The sequence below is a fragment of the Narcine bancroftii genome, chromosome 2 (genome assembly GCF_036971445.1).
Source record: "Narcine bancroftii isolate sNarBan1 chromosome 2, sNarBan1.hap1, whole genome shotgun sequence".
NCBI classification, from domain to species: Eukaryota; Metazoa; Chordata; class Chondrichthyes; order Torpediniformes; family Narcinidae; genus Narcine; species Narcine bancroftii.
In genome coordinates this window covers 255,066,433-255,081,351 of record NC_091470.1, presented here as the reverse complement: position 1 = coordinate 255,081,351, position 14,919 = coordinate 255,066,433, and the positions used below count along the sequence as shown (strand labels likewise).

The following is a 14,919-nucleotide window of genomic DNA, read 5'->3' as shown; positions in this document are numbered from 1 at the left end:
CCATCTCACACATATGTGACTGGATTAGTTGATTGATGGATCATGTGCCAAGAACCGGTAACACCCACTCCTGGTGAAGGTGGGTCACTCTGTTTAGGGCATCCTAGTACCTCCCTCTTTAAGCTGGTTACTCATATGAGTGGAATCTGGGATCCACATGGAAGGGCTTCACTGGTGTCTGAACTCTTTGAGACTTCCTTCCAGGTTCCAGTGATGTATAGGCTCGTTTCCATGTGATTGGTGGTTCAATGGTTTTGAAGTTCAAATGTGTCTAAAAGGGAATCCAGGCTGCATTCTGTTGGTTGGTATGTCTGGTCCAACTTGTACATGATAGAGAACATCTCCAATTTTGGTATGTCTGGTCCATCTGTCTGGTCCAACTTGTACATGATAGAGAACATCTCCAATTTTTCTTAGGATTCTCCCCAACTGCCATACATCTGATTTATCTTTGTATTTCCGCACCAACACACATTGACCATCATGAGACATGCTTTCTTTGCATCCATGCCGGTGATTGTACTGTTGTTCCATATCATAATCTCACGATCCAGATTCTGGTCTTTGTGGAAAAATGACATCATATGGTGCTCGCATTTTCCCATCAAAGAGGTTTTCAGCAGGTGAAATGCCACCTGGAATTCATGGGTTTGGAGTGATACTGTAATTTATCAAGAATGTCTGCAGGATCTCCTCTGTAGGACTCTCCCCCTTGTCGTTGTTCAGAGCTCATTTGAACATATCCACAAAACATTCTACTTGACCATTGGACGAATATGCGTGATGCCGTATTGCTTACAAAAATAAATCAAAGCCAGCTGCAGTGTATTGTATTCCATTGTCTGAAACTAATGTTATAGGAGCACCAAAGTGATTGAATATGGACTTGAGTTCCATGATTGTAGCCGTTGCAATTGGTTGGGATACTTTGATGATCTTAGGCTATTTGGAGTATGTATCCACTACAATTAGGTAGTACTCCCCATTAAGTGGTCCTGCATAGTCAATATGAAAATGATGCCATGGCCCACTTGGTGAGGCCAGGAATGTAGATTCATCTTAACAGAGAATTTCACAGCCGAGGTATATCTGATATATGACCTTGTCAATTGTTCAATCTGGTCATCTATCAGAGACCAATAAACATAGCTTTGTGCAAATGCTTTCCCTCAATTCATTCAAGGATATCCATTGTGAAACTGTTTGAGGATTGTAGGTTGCAGAGGTTTGGGAATCACAATCCTTTCTGCAAACAAAAGCCAGCCATTAGTGATTGCCATTGATTCTCCTCTTTTGAAGAATATCTGGATTTCTATTCATGGTCAAGTTTTTGGCCACCTTGAATGATGGACCCATTATATCTTGTAGGAGGTCACCTTCATTCGTTGCTTGTCTGACTCTTTCTGCTGTGATCGGCAGTTAGTTAATAACACTTTTGTATACCTGGTTGACCTCTGCCTCTACAGAGAGTTCCACGACAAGTCCAAATTATTTGTGTATATGGTAAATATCTTTTGGTTCTGTTTCCTGCTCACTAATGAGTTGTGACAATGCATCAGCTTGCCCGATACTTGTAGTTGGCAGGTATTTAAATTTGAAGTCATAACCAAGTAGTATGATTGGCCGTCTTTGCAGACAGTTTGCCATGTATATTGGAGTTCCTTTCTTTGAACCAAATACTGCTAGGAGCAGCTTGTGATCCGTCAGAAGAGTGAATTGCCATCCATAGAGCATTTTATGGAATTTCTTCACTGTAAAAATGATTGCTAGAAGTTTCTTTTCAGTTTGCCCATAGTTGTGCACTCCTGCTGTTAGAGACTGTGGTGTGTGTGGCCTTTTGATTCCCATCTGAGAATACGTGAGAAATGACTGCACCCACCCAGAATGTGATGGATCTGAAATTACGACAATCTCCAAGTTTGGATCGTAGTGTGTCAAAAGAAGGTTTGAGTTTAGCATCGGCTTAACATGATTCAACGACTCTTGACATTTTGATGTCCATTTCCATTTACTACCCATGATGAGGAGCTTGTTAAGTGGATCACAGAGTTTATGCATCTCTGGGAGAAATGAACTGTAGTGACTGATAAGACCCAGGAATGATTTATACGATCTGAAGAGAAACCAGAGCATACTAAGAACCAGGAATGAACGTAGCGTGGACATAGCTGTGGGTGCACGCATTCACTTGATAGCATCAGTGTTTTCTGGATCTGGCCATTGTCCATGTTCATCAATGATGAATCCAAGATATTTCACTCACTTTATGAAAAATGCATTTTTCTGGATGCACTCGAAAACTGTAGTCTTTGCTGCGAGACAAAACGCGATCAAGATGATCAAACAATTCTTGAGTGTGTGCTCCCATTACCAAGATGTCACCTAGGTACACTGCAACTCCTGGAACATCATTCAGCATTGTGTCCATGGTCTGTTGAAAGATAGCTGGAGCAGTGTTCACTCTGAATGTGTGTCTGAACTGTCCGCAGTGCGTGTTGATGGTTAGCAATTCCTTGGATTCGTCATAAAGCTCCACCTGTAGTTAAGCCTCTGCTAAGTCGATCTTCACAATGTATTTGCCATCTTTCAGCTTAGTGAAGAGGTCATCAGGCAATGATAGTGAGTATTGATGCTGCATTCAGACATACAGACATATGGGGCCATTTGATTTTTTCACCACCACGCTAGGTGCAGCCCATGATGAATAATTGACCTGTTCAATTTCTCCTTCATGTTGTAGCCATCCCAGATCATGCTGCATATGGGACAGGTTGTTTTGACTTAAAAATCTGTTTCATTTATGGCAGAAAACAGAGTTTCGCCTTTGTTTTAGTGCACCATCTGAGGCCTTTGGAAAATATCATTGCATGGCGTTGCTTTAGCAACTTCTGTGGGGTTTTTGCTGCTTTTGAGATATATGCCACTTGTAACTTGTGGCAAATATTGTTGAGTGGCTGGTTCAGTAGATTTTCGATCCAGTCGAGACCCATGAGATCAAGGTTAGGACATTTTACCAGATAACATGTTCCATCGTCTTCTGCACTGTTTAAGCTGATGGAACAGTCAACTGAACCTAACAACTCCAGGATCCCCTGGAAGTGTTCCGTGCTGTATTTCGGTTGGAGTCACCTCTGATAGATCAATCAGTTTCCACGTTTTCTTTGATATTAGGGTAATGTCAGACCCTGTATCAATTTGAAGCCTCACTGGGATGCCATTAATGTGCACTTTCACATATTTTCTGTATTTGGCATTAGCCACCTTGAAAGGCACTGTAGTAGGTTTCCATCTTCCAGCTCTGCAGCATTCTGCTTTATGCCCCAGGCGCTTGAATTTATGTCTGTACGGACAGTCATGAGCATAGTGCCACTCACTGCAGTTCCAACAAATGCTGGGTGGTTTGGCTGGGTGGGTTACACTTTTGTTTTGGATAGCGGGATCTGCTGACTTGACTGTCTGGACACTTGAAGATGGCTATGCCAATTCCACTGTTTTGCTGCCGTGTTTCAGATTAATTAAGCATTGGCATTCAGCTGTTACTCTTTGAAGAGACATATCTCTTTCCTGCTCAATCTTGGCTAGTAAACGTTCTGAGGTCGGCATCATTCCCACTACAAAGATTAAAGGCATAAGCATAGGGAGTTTAAAACGGTGGCAATTTCACAAAATTTTCGGTATTTTTCTTAGTAATTTTGAGGCACTGATACCAAATGTTGAACAGTAATGTTTGCTCATTGAATATCTCTCCCAACATGTTAAGTGTTTCCTTGAAGCTGATCTCACGGGGAAAGTTTTGGCAGAATAAAGTTTGTGTGGCGCTCGTGTTCTCAAGTGCCTAACTTCCGCAAAAACAGTCTAATTCTCCACGCATCATTGAACTTGGCAAAATCGACTGCAAATAAGTCTTCATACTTTTTGAATCAAGTTTCAAATGTGCTTGACCCTGGGTCAAATGAGAACTCAGTGATAGAGCCCATTAAACCATTTGCTGAATTTGAATTATCTTCAGGCTCACCTTCTACAATGGCTGGAGTCCCACTGACATTTTCTCTGGCAGCTGGTCAATTAGCCTTTTCTGCTGCTCCTTGAGGACAGCCTGCAGCTGTTCCATTGTGACTGATCTTGTCATCTTGATGCCAAAATATTTTAAATGTGCTGAATGTTTGGGTGTGCATGCGTTATGTGGAATACAAATTTCCACCTCGTTAGAACCAGAGAGAAACGACAGACACCAGTGTTTTCCCAAATCCAAAGAACAAACTTTTTATTTACAATTAGAGAACTATTATAATATTACAATGCCCTTGGTCCCGAGGGAACTTTCTTGAGTCGTCTCACACACTTAACTGGATTCATTGATTGATGGTCCAAGTCCTGAGAACCGGTAACACTCACTCCTGGCGATGGTGGGGTCACTCTGTTTAGGGCGTCCTAGCAACATGCAAGAAAAATAAGTCAAGTCAAGTTTATTGTCATCTGATTGTACAAGTACAACTCAATAAAACAGCGTTCTCTGATCCTCAGTGTAAAACACGCAGACATACTACTGGACATAACATATAATACATATCCAGGACAAGTATTCTTCTACACAAATACATATGCAGGACAAGTTTTTTCTTCAACCGAAAAAAAATAAATAAATGTTGTTTCATGAACATGAGAGTCTCAGGTGGTTTGTGTCAGCATTAGAATATTTTATATTTGATTTTCCATTATTAAACCAGGAGAACACATCATTGACTGTTACAGAGCATATCAATATCTTCCAGCAATTTGCGTACATAAGATGTTTCACCCCTTCCCATTCCCAACACCCCCTCCCCCCCCCCCATAGAGGAAGGAGGTAACAAAAGAGAAAGAGAGAGAAGAAAAGAGAAGGAGAAAAGAAAGAAAAAAGGTCGGTGTTTTCAGTGTCTATCCATAGAAGCTGGGGAGCCAACCCCTTGTATAGTTACTTTTCTTGATCCATTTGTTATTGAATCTCTATGTCTTTTTGTCAGGGTGTGGCTACAGTCATGTTCCTGTGTACTTCAGATATGACTAACATATTTTAACAAAGGTGCTGTGTCGGTTTCTAAGATTATACATAATTTATTCCATGGGAATACAGCTATGCATCTCGGTAATCCACTTGCTGATATGAAGAGGGGAGTCAGACTTCCATAGCATTTTTTTGCTATGGCCAAAGAAATAAATATGAATTGAATTTGGAATTTGGTTAATTTGTAGCATATGTCCATGAACTTCCCTAGTAGATACAATGTTGGGTCCGGTGGGAAGGTTACCTTTGTGACGACACACATGCTTGCAGCAGCAAACTGGCCCCGCTTATCACACGCAGTCGGTGAGACAGCCGCAAGGATGGCGTCGCAGGACTCTCTCTTCCGGTCCAGACCAGAAGAGCGCATGCACGCTTGCGTCATGATAATGTAGGGGGCGGGACTGGAATCAGGCTTAAAGGCTGCAGAGCCTGTTGTTGCAGTCTCCTCGCTGCACTCACTCACAACCCGCTACACCTTCATTATTTTAGTTAGTATGTCGGTCAAATCCTGTCAAAATGGGCAGGGCCAGATTGCATGAACAAATGTTCCTTGCTCCACTCCACACCTAAAGCACGTTTCTGGCACCTCTAGTTTCACTTTAAGGATTTTTTGTGATGTGAGGTAGAGCTGGTGCAGAAAGTTGTATTGGACTAGTCTGTATCTAGAGTTGATAACTGTTGTCACACTGTCTTTATACCAGTCTGACGAACATCTTTCATCAATTGTGATGCCCAGATCTGACTCCCATCTTTCCTTTGATCTGTAGCCTCTGTTTAGGGCTTTCACCTTGGGTACCGAGTACATTCTTGATATAAATTTGGGTGCGTTTCCCAGTCGAAGTAATCCTTCAACTTCACTAGGTGTAGATGGGGTCATTGTAGGGCCCCACCTGTCCCTTAGGAATGATCTTAATTGGAGGAATCAGTGAAAGGACCCATAAGACAAATTGTATTTGCCCCTTAGCTGCTTGAAGGACATAAGCTGTCTTCCTTCGTAGCAGTCATCAATATGTTGGATCCCCTGCTGGTGCCAAATCTCTTTATTGCCCTTGTTCATGGGTATCAATTCATTTTGAATCAGTGGTGCCTTAGGCGATATTTCTACTTTCTTTCCAATACATTCATTGGTCTTGTGCCAGATTTGAATCAGTTGTTTCAGTATGGGATTATCCATTTATTTTGCTATTAATTTGGCATCCCATTTGTTTATGAATCCTTTGCTGTCCTCTCCCCCATTGAGTGCAATCCAATTTGCACCCAAGTGGGTGGTTCCCCTTCCTCAAAGAAGGATGCAAAGAACCTTGACGGAGCTGCTAGATAATATTTCTTAAAATCAGGCAACCTTAGCCTCCCCAAGCTATAGTCCCATGTCAGTTTTTTCAAGATGATTCTTGGTATTTTCCATTTCCAAATTAATTTCCTTATATTGCCATTCAACACTTTTTTAAAAATTGTGGCAATGGAATTGGGAAAGATTGGAAGAGGTATTGGAGTCCCAGGATCACCTTCATCTTTATGTAGTTGACCCTTCCCATTAAGGTGATGGGCAGATCCCTCCATCTCGTTAAGTTGCCCTCAATCTTCTCAAGCACAGGGGGAATATCTTCCCCACCCAGTCCCTTTTCTCTTTTTGTCAAGTGCGTTTCCTATAGGAATATTATATCTGCTTTCAATTTTTTAAAGTGAGCCAGGACCCTCTTCCTTTTAAGAGGCTGTTTAAGCCATTCACATTAATACTAATAAATTTGATAGTCTTAATCATTTGTGTTTCTATATCTTATCTTTTCACCTTCACAGCACCCTCATTTGTTTGTCTTGAATGGTGTCCTCATCATGCCCTTCCATCATTTATGGTCTCTCCATGCTGATGTCCACACCAGCCACAAAGAAAGAAAAAAGAAAGATAAACATGAGAAAAACAAAATCCCCCCTCCCCATAAATAAGCTTAGATGACATAAAGTAAACTTTAAAAAACCCCATTATGTCAAATTTAACAACCAAAACATCCAAATTTTCCTGTCCTCTGTTTGGTGCCTCTCCTCTTTGCTCCTGCGCCATCTCCCCTCCTATTTCAAGTCTCTACATGTACCATCTTCTCTCTCACTCGGTCTGCGCTGCAGCTTTGCATAGCCTCTTCTGCATTGAGCTCCCATTAATTTCTCCATTATACATTTTTAAAGAAAAAAAAAACAAGGAAAAATATATAACCCTCCATTCCCTCCAATCATTGCAGAACTTTGTCAAGAACCCGGCTACTTTGTCCAACAATATCTTCAATCGCCTTAGTTGTTTTCATGAGTCAATAATTGTAGGACTGTAATGATCCCCCTTTGTCCCATAGTTTCTCAGGCATTCCATCCATGCCTCCTTAAGGGGGTTCAATTCAGCCTATGTTTTTGCAGGCTTACACACTTTCTGGTAGCTCCCGGGTGCATAACATAGCATCCCGTGGTTTCCTTGAAATATTTCCTCTCCCCTCCCGGTAGCATGATTTTTAGGGTGGCTGGGTACAGCATCGCACACTCAACTTTTTTGTCTCTCAGAATTTTGTTGACCTGGTCAAATTCTTTACTTTGTTTTAGCAGTGCAGGACTTGGGTCAAGGATTCCACTGGCTCCCCGTCTCCCTTGATCGGGTCATCGCTGCCCTTAGGCACTGTTTCAGGGTCCTGGTTACTAATAAACTGGATCAGAACTGGCCTCAGTCATTCATTAGGGGCAAAATGTCCAATGGGCCCTTTTTATAGCTGGGGGGCTTTGAATCACTCCCTTCCCAACACTTGGGGAATCCAGTGTTCAAAGAACTCTACCAAGTCCTTCCTTTCCTCCCTGTCTTTCAGGCCCAGTAGTCTAATGTTATTGCACCGATTGTAATTTTTCAAATATTCCAACATCTATCAGCAGTTTTTTTTTCGATGGCCCATCTGTCGGCTGTATTTTCAAGTCTGTCCTGAATGTCCTCCATCTTGTCTCCCAAGGCCTCAATACAATTTTTCAGAGTTCTGATTGAAGTTCGCAGGTTGAGCAGGCCCTCCAAGACCTATTTTAGTCTGACGTCCAGTTGATGTTCCAGACTTCCAATTTGGGTTGCTAGTGACTGCACCACTGCCTGAACATCTTGGTCAGGCGAGCCCTATGTCACAGGCTTCATCCTCGCGCCTTCCATGCTAGGACCTGCTGGGAGCGTGGGAGCCTGCAGGTCACCAGCGTCAAATGAGATTTTGCTCAATGTTTCTGCTGCTTCTAGCTGGTCTCAATCTTCTGACACCTGCTTCTTGCTCTTCCTGCCAATCTTATTTCAGAGTGGGTGAGTTTAATTTCCTTTTTTAATGATATTTTCCTTGTTTTAGAGGCTTTTAGACAGGTGCTGTTTAGGCATGTTCTTTCAGTCTCTCAGCATCACGTGACTCCTTGTTCAGTATTCTCACTGCCCGTGGGAAGAAGCTGTTCTTCAGCCTGGTGGGGCTGGTTCTAACACTCCTGTTTCTCTTTCCCGATGGGAGCAGCTAAAAGATGCTGCGTGCAGGGTGGAAAGGGTCTTCAATGTTTTGCCCTCCCTCTTCAGGCAATAGTCTCAGCTGGCCAGGATGCTCTTGAATGAGCTCCTATAGAAGGTTGACGTAACGGTGACCGGAAGACTTGCCTGCTTCAGTTTTCTCTGGAAGTGCAGTCACTGTTGTGCCTTCCTGACAAGTGAAGTGATGTTGGGTGTCCATGATAGGTCACTAGAGAAGTGAACTCCAAGGAACCTGGTGCTCTCCACTCTAAATACTATACAGTTGTTGATATGTAGTGGAGGGTGGTCATTCCTCTTCTTCCTGAAATACACGATCATCTCCTTTGCCTTGTCCATGTTGAGACTCCAGTTGTTACTCTTGCAGCATTTCATGAGATCTTCCACCTTTTCTCTGGGACTACAACTTCTTGTTGCTGATGAGACCAACTACTGTTGTGTCATCTTCAAACTTAATAACACTGTTAGAGCTGGATCTGGTGATGCAGTCGTGACCAGGAGTGGGCTGAGCACAGAGCCCTGAGGTGAGCCACTGCTCAGCATGACGGTGCTCGATGTTCTGCAACTAATCCGGACACACTGTGGTCTTTCCATTAGGAAGTCCAGAATCCAGTTACAGAAAGGGGTGTTGAGTTCCAGCGAGGACAGCTCCTCCACCAGTCTCTGGGGTATGACTGTATTAAACGCCGTGCCGAAGTCAATGAACAGTAACGTGGCATATGAGGTGGGTCAGGATGGAGTGAAGGGACAATGCTATTGCATCATCTGTGGAATAGTTTCTTCCATAGATGAAATGAAATAGGTCTGGCACCATAAAATTTGAAGAAGTGCAATAAAGATACAGAGGAGCCCATTATAAGTTATAACATGTTAATAAGGTTATTGGAATACCTGCAATAAATATAAAAATAAAAAAAGCAATATTACATTTACTTGACTTTTTTGTATTTACTAGTACTGAGATAGTTTAACCTCTGCCTTTCTCTGGCTCATTAAAATTATAAAAAGTTCTGAAGAGTTTGATTTTTTTTTCTCTTCTTGGTTGGTCCATTACAAGGCAGATAAGCCACAAATGGGGGCAATTTCTTTGTTCAGAGCAGCAAGAATGTGAATCTTTCTGTCTTACTAAATTATAGAAGCACATTGCTTTGTCATATTTAAAGTAAAGCTTGATGCATGCATGAAGAAAATTGATAGGTGAGCAGGCCGAGAAGCGATTAGTCCAGCAAGAGGAGAATCATATGCCATATAAAAACGATGATATAGATTAGTTTGGCCAAATTGCTTGTTTCTCTGGGTTAGAGTTTATAAAACTTTGTGTAATTAGAAGTGTTATGTTTGATTGTATATAGAACACTACAGCAGAGAAACAGACTCCTTTGGCCCTTCTACTCTGTGCCAAACCATTTTTTTTTGCCTCATCCCACAGCCTTCCATACCTCTCCCATCCAAGTACCTGTCAAAGTTCTCCCTAAATATTAAAATTGAGCCCGCATTCACCACCTCAGCTGGCAGCTCATTTCACACTCCCACCACTCTCTGTGTGAAGAAGTTACCACACATTTTCTCCCTAAACTTTTCCCCTTTCACTCTTAACCCATGTCCTCTGGTTTGTATCTCACCTGCCCTCAGTGGAAAAAGCCTATCACCATTTACTCTGTCTATCCCCGTCATAATTTTAAATACCTCTATCAAATCTCCCCTCATTCTTCTATGCTCCAGGGAATAAAGTCCTAACCTGTTTAACCATCCCTGTAACTCAGTTCCTGAAGTCTGGGCATCATCTTCTCTGCACTCTTTCTATCTTATTGATATCTTTCCTGTAGTTAAGTGACCAAAACTGCATTCAATACCCCAAATTTGGCCTCATGAATGTCTTATGCAACTTTACCAAAACATCCCATCTCCTATGCTCAATACTTTGATTTATAAAGGCTAATTTGCCAGAAGATCTCTTTACAACCCTATCCACCTGTGACACCACTTCCAGGGAACTCTGTATCTGTATTCCCAGAACCCTCTTTTCAACCACATTCCTCAGCATCTTACCATTTATCGTGTATGTCCTTCCTTTGTTTGTCCTTTCAAATACACCTTGCACTTGTCTGCATTAAATTCCATCTGCCATTTTTCCAGCTGATCCAGATCCTTCTGCAAGCTTTGAAAACCTTTTTCACTGTCCACAATGCCTCTATCTTAGTGGCATCTGTAAACTTGCAGATCCAATTTACATCATTATCATTGATGTAGATGACAAACAACAATGGTCCCAGCACCGATTCCTGAGGCACACCACCGGTCACAGCCCTCCAGTCTGAGAAGCAATCATCCACCACCACTCTCAAGTCTCTCTGATCCAGCTATTGTCGAATCCAGTTTACTACTTCCACCATGAATACCAATGTCTGAACCTTCCTGACTAACCTCCCATATGGGACCTTGTCAAAGGCTTTACTTAAGTCCATGATCAATGAACCAAAGACATTGCTTTAATTTGACTCTTCATACACTAATTGTATTTATTTTTGTAAGGTGGTTTATATGAGTGTTGCCCTGTGATGCTGCCATAAAACGACAAATTTCATGACATGTTCATGACAATAAATTCTGATTCTGAATTCGAAAGGTTTCATGATCTGGTTTCTTTGTAACTGCAGGTAATCTAAGTCACCTGGTATTTAACCTATAATGGATATCATAACAAATACCTTGATTATTGTCAAGAAGGTGGGCATTCATACACTTATTTTAATCCTGATGATAATGCTAAATTTGAATATTGACTGAGAATTGTTATGGTTTCACAAAACATACCTTAATTGACAACTTTGGTAGATATGGAACTAATAATATTTGTTCTTACTTCATTTGATTTTTTTTGGTACAAAATGAAATAATTTAATGCAAAAAAGGATTAGATAAATAACTTTCTAATGCATAATTTGCTTGATTGATTCAACCAGCAAATGTGGAACTTTGCAAGTTAATATTACCAAGAAGAAAAGGTGACACTCATGATGCTTAGCCATATAACACAATCTGTCTTTTTTTTTTAAAGGTAGCACGCCGTTGGCATGTTGATGTAGCCACTTTTTTAATAGAGAGAGGAGCTATTGTAAACCAGCCTGATAAATATGGTCGAACTCCACTACACGTTGCTGCATCTTTGAACTATACTGCAATGATTGAGCTGTTATTACAAAATAATGGTAAGGATGTAACTTATGCACGAAAAATGCAGATTTCATGCCTAACTAGTTCTTATTAAATTAGAAATCCATCAAACCTAGTGTTCTTACCTTGCAATATTTTGTGACAAGAGAATGCAGTCCATTGTACTACTAACATTTTAAGTATCAGATCTAGTACAAAAAATACATTCAATAAGAATTTTTAAATTCAAAGGAATTCTGTGCACAAAAATGATCAATGAACTTTGTACAAAATAATTTAACAGTAACCAGCACAGAATGACACAGGTCATGGCTGCAATTCCAGGAGCTCCTACAATACTTTCATTTTAAGGTAACCTAATTGGTGAACTTTACCTGAAGGGAATTTGGTCCCTGAAAGACAGATCAAGACTTTGCAACACACCATTCTTTGCAACAATGATTTTATAGAGTATAATTTTACAAACTGAGAAACTGAACAGATAAAAAATGTTAACATTTTTAAATGTATACCATTGTGATTCAAAGCAAAGATTTGTAATTCTGTATTAATTTGTACTTTGCTTTTGGCATTTGTAATAATTTTCAGTCTGCTGCATGCTTCACTATGAAGCCCTGCAAACAATCCAGCTGGTTTTGGAACCATTAAGGGTTAAAGAGTTAAGTGATTTATTACTGTTAAGTGTTGAGGCTGTGATTGGATAGTTGAATACAGGTGTGAGAAATTGTGAAAATTGTATAGGGCTGCATAATAGTTGTGTTGATAAATTTAAGATTACATAAAAGAAGGAATAGCCCTGGTAGTGGCTCAGGGACAGAGTGGGATGTTGAAATTGTGTATTTGTTGCTCAGTGCCTGAGGAGAACTGCTTGCTTGAAACCAGGGAGATGACACCAGGTAAGGAAGTTTATTGTCCAAGTTAATGGAGTCAGCTAGAATTGTGGATTACCCCAGATGTGGGAGATCTGGAATGGTAAAAGTCATGGATGACTACATCTGCAGGAAGTGTATTCAGTTCTAGCTACTTACAGGCTAAGTTTGGCAACTGGAGCTGGAGTTGGATGAACTGTGGATTATTCAGGAGACTGAGGCAGTAATAGAGAAGAGTTACAAGGAGGTAGTCACCCCAAATAGACAAGATACAACTGAGTGACACAGTGCAGGGTACCTCTGTGGATGCTCCCAATGACAATAGGTATACAGATTTGGATACTGTTGGTAGGGATGATCTATCAAGGACAAGTCAAAGTGGTTGTCTCTGGTACAGAGGCTGGCACTTTGACTGAGAAGGGAAGGACTGAGAAGTGGAAAGCTGTAGTAATAGAGAACTCATTGGTTAGGAAAGCAGGCAAGAAGTTTGTTGGAATGTATTGAGACTCTAGTTTGGTATGTTACCTTCTAGGTTCTAGGATTAGGGATGTCTCAGATTGTCTCCATTGCATTCTGGAAGGGGAGGGGAAGCAACTGGATGTTGTGGAGTAGAGATGAAGTAATCAAGAGAGAATTTAAGAGTTAGGAAGGAACTTAACAGGTGTTACCTCAAAGGTGGTAATCTTGGCATTGCTGCCTGTGCTATGCTCTAGACAGGGTACAAATAGGAAGTTATGGCTGATGAATGTGCTGCTGAAGAGTTGGGGCAGGAATTCAGATTGCTAGATCATTAGGATCACTTCTGGGGAAGGTCAGACCTCTACAAAAGGGATGGGTTCACCTGAACTGGAAGAGAACCAATATCCTGGCAGGAGGATTTTCTAGAGCTGTTAGAGAGGGTTTAAACTAGTTTGATGGGGAGGGGGGTGGGAATCAAAATGAGTGAAGAGATTAGGGTAGTAGGGAGACAGGGAGCTATGATGGAGAAAGAGGAAAATAGAAAAGGAAGTGCTGTTCAACAGGAATACAGTAAAATGATACCAGTAACAGGTTTTAGGGCACTGTATTTAAATGTATGTAAAATTAGAAAGAAAGTAGATGACCTGGTTGTACAGATTCAGCTTAGAAAAAATGATATTGTGGCTATTACTGAAGCATGGCTCAATGAGGTATACGATTGGGAGCTCAATATTCAAGGGTACATAGGGCATAGGAAAGGTGGGCAGAGATGGAGGTGTGGCTCTGATGGTAAGTAATGACCTTGAATCAATAGAAAGAAGGGACATGGGGTCAGCAGGAGTAGAATCATTAGGAGTTAAATTAAGAAATGACAGAGGTCTATTGGCAGTTATATACAGGCCCCCCAAACAGCAACTGAGAAGTTGACTGAGTTACAGCTGGAAATAGAAAGGGCATATCAAAATAATTATGGGGGATTTTAATATGACAGGGGATTGGGACATGCAGGAAATTACTGGATCGCGAGCGCGAGTTTGTAGAAAGCTAAAGGGATGGCTGTATTGAACAGCTTGTTGATGACCCCACCAGGGGATCCCCAGTTCTGGACTAGGTGATATGCAATGAACCTGAGGTCATTAGGGAATTAAAGGTATTAGACCCTCTAGGAAGTAGTGATCATAATGTGGTTGAATTTAGTTTCAAATTTGAAAAGGTTAAGATGTTATTGGGTGTATTGATTTTTTTTTTCAGTGGAATAATGGAAATTGTGATCTCTCCAGTTGGAGAGATGGCAGAGCAGGATTGGAAGCTATTTCTACAAGTAATGGAAAAAAAATATGCAGGATAGATATATTCCAAGGAAAAGGAAATTTGACAATTGAAAGATGTCAGTGAAATATGGCTTTTTAAAAAAAAAAAAGGTGAAGACTGAGATAAAAGCAAAGGAGAAGGCATACAAGGAAGCTAAATTTAGTGGGCAAACAGGATTGGGATCTTTTAGAAACTTGCAGAAAGAGCCAAAGAAAGTCGTTAGGAAAGAAAAGATGAATTATGAAAGATTGGCAAACAATATAAAAAAGAATATTAAATGTTTTTAATATATAACAAGTAAAAGAGACGTGCATAGACATAGGACCAATTGAAAATGATGCTGGTGAAATTATAATAGTTAATGAAGAGATGGCAGAGGAACTTAATATTTTACATCAGTCTTCACTATGGAAGACATTGGCAATTAATGTGACAAGAGGTTTCAGGGAGTAAATTAGATCTTGTTAGGATTATTAGAGAAATAGTGCTAGGCAAACCGAAGGGATTAAAGATTGATAAGTCTCCTAGATTGGATGAGGTGGGCCCAC

At 40.9% G+C, this 14,919-nt stretch overlaps 1 protein-coding gene across 5 annotated transcripts in view; it reads left to right on the top strand.

Moving 5' to 3' along the window:
- Positions 1-14,919, top strand: part of LOC138755248 (transient receptor potential cation channel subfamily A member 1-like) — a 157,482-nt gene that overhangs the window by 28,010 nt on the left and 114,553 nt on the right. For 4 of the 5 annotated variants that reach the window (XM_069920882.1, XM_069920879.1, XM_069920881.1 and 1 more), the window contains exon 5: positions 11,617-11,767. In XM_069920882.1, the coding sequence (XP_069776983.1) occupies positions 11,617-11,767 (151 nt within the window). Of the gene's footprint in view, positions 1-9,160; positions 9,283-11,616; positions 11,768-14,919 lie in introns of those variants that run through there. The other variant, XM_069920883.1, reaches the window with a different exon arrangement.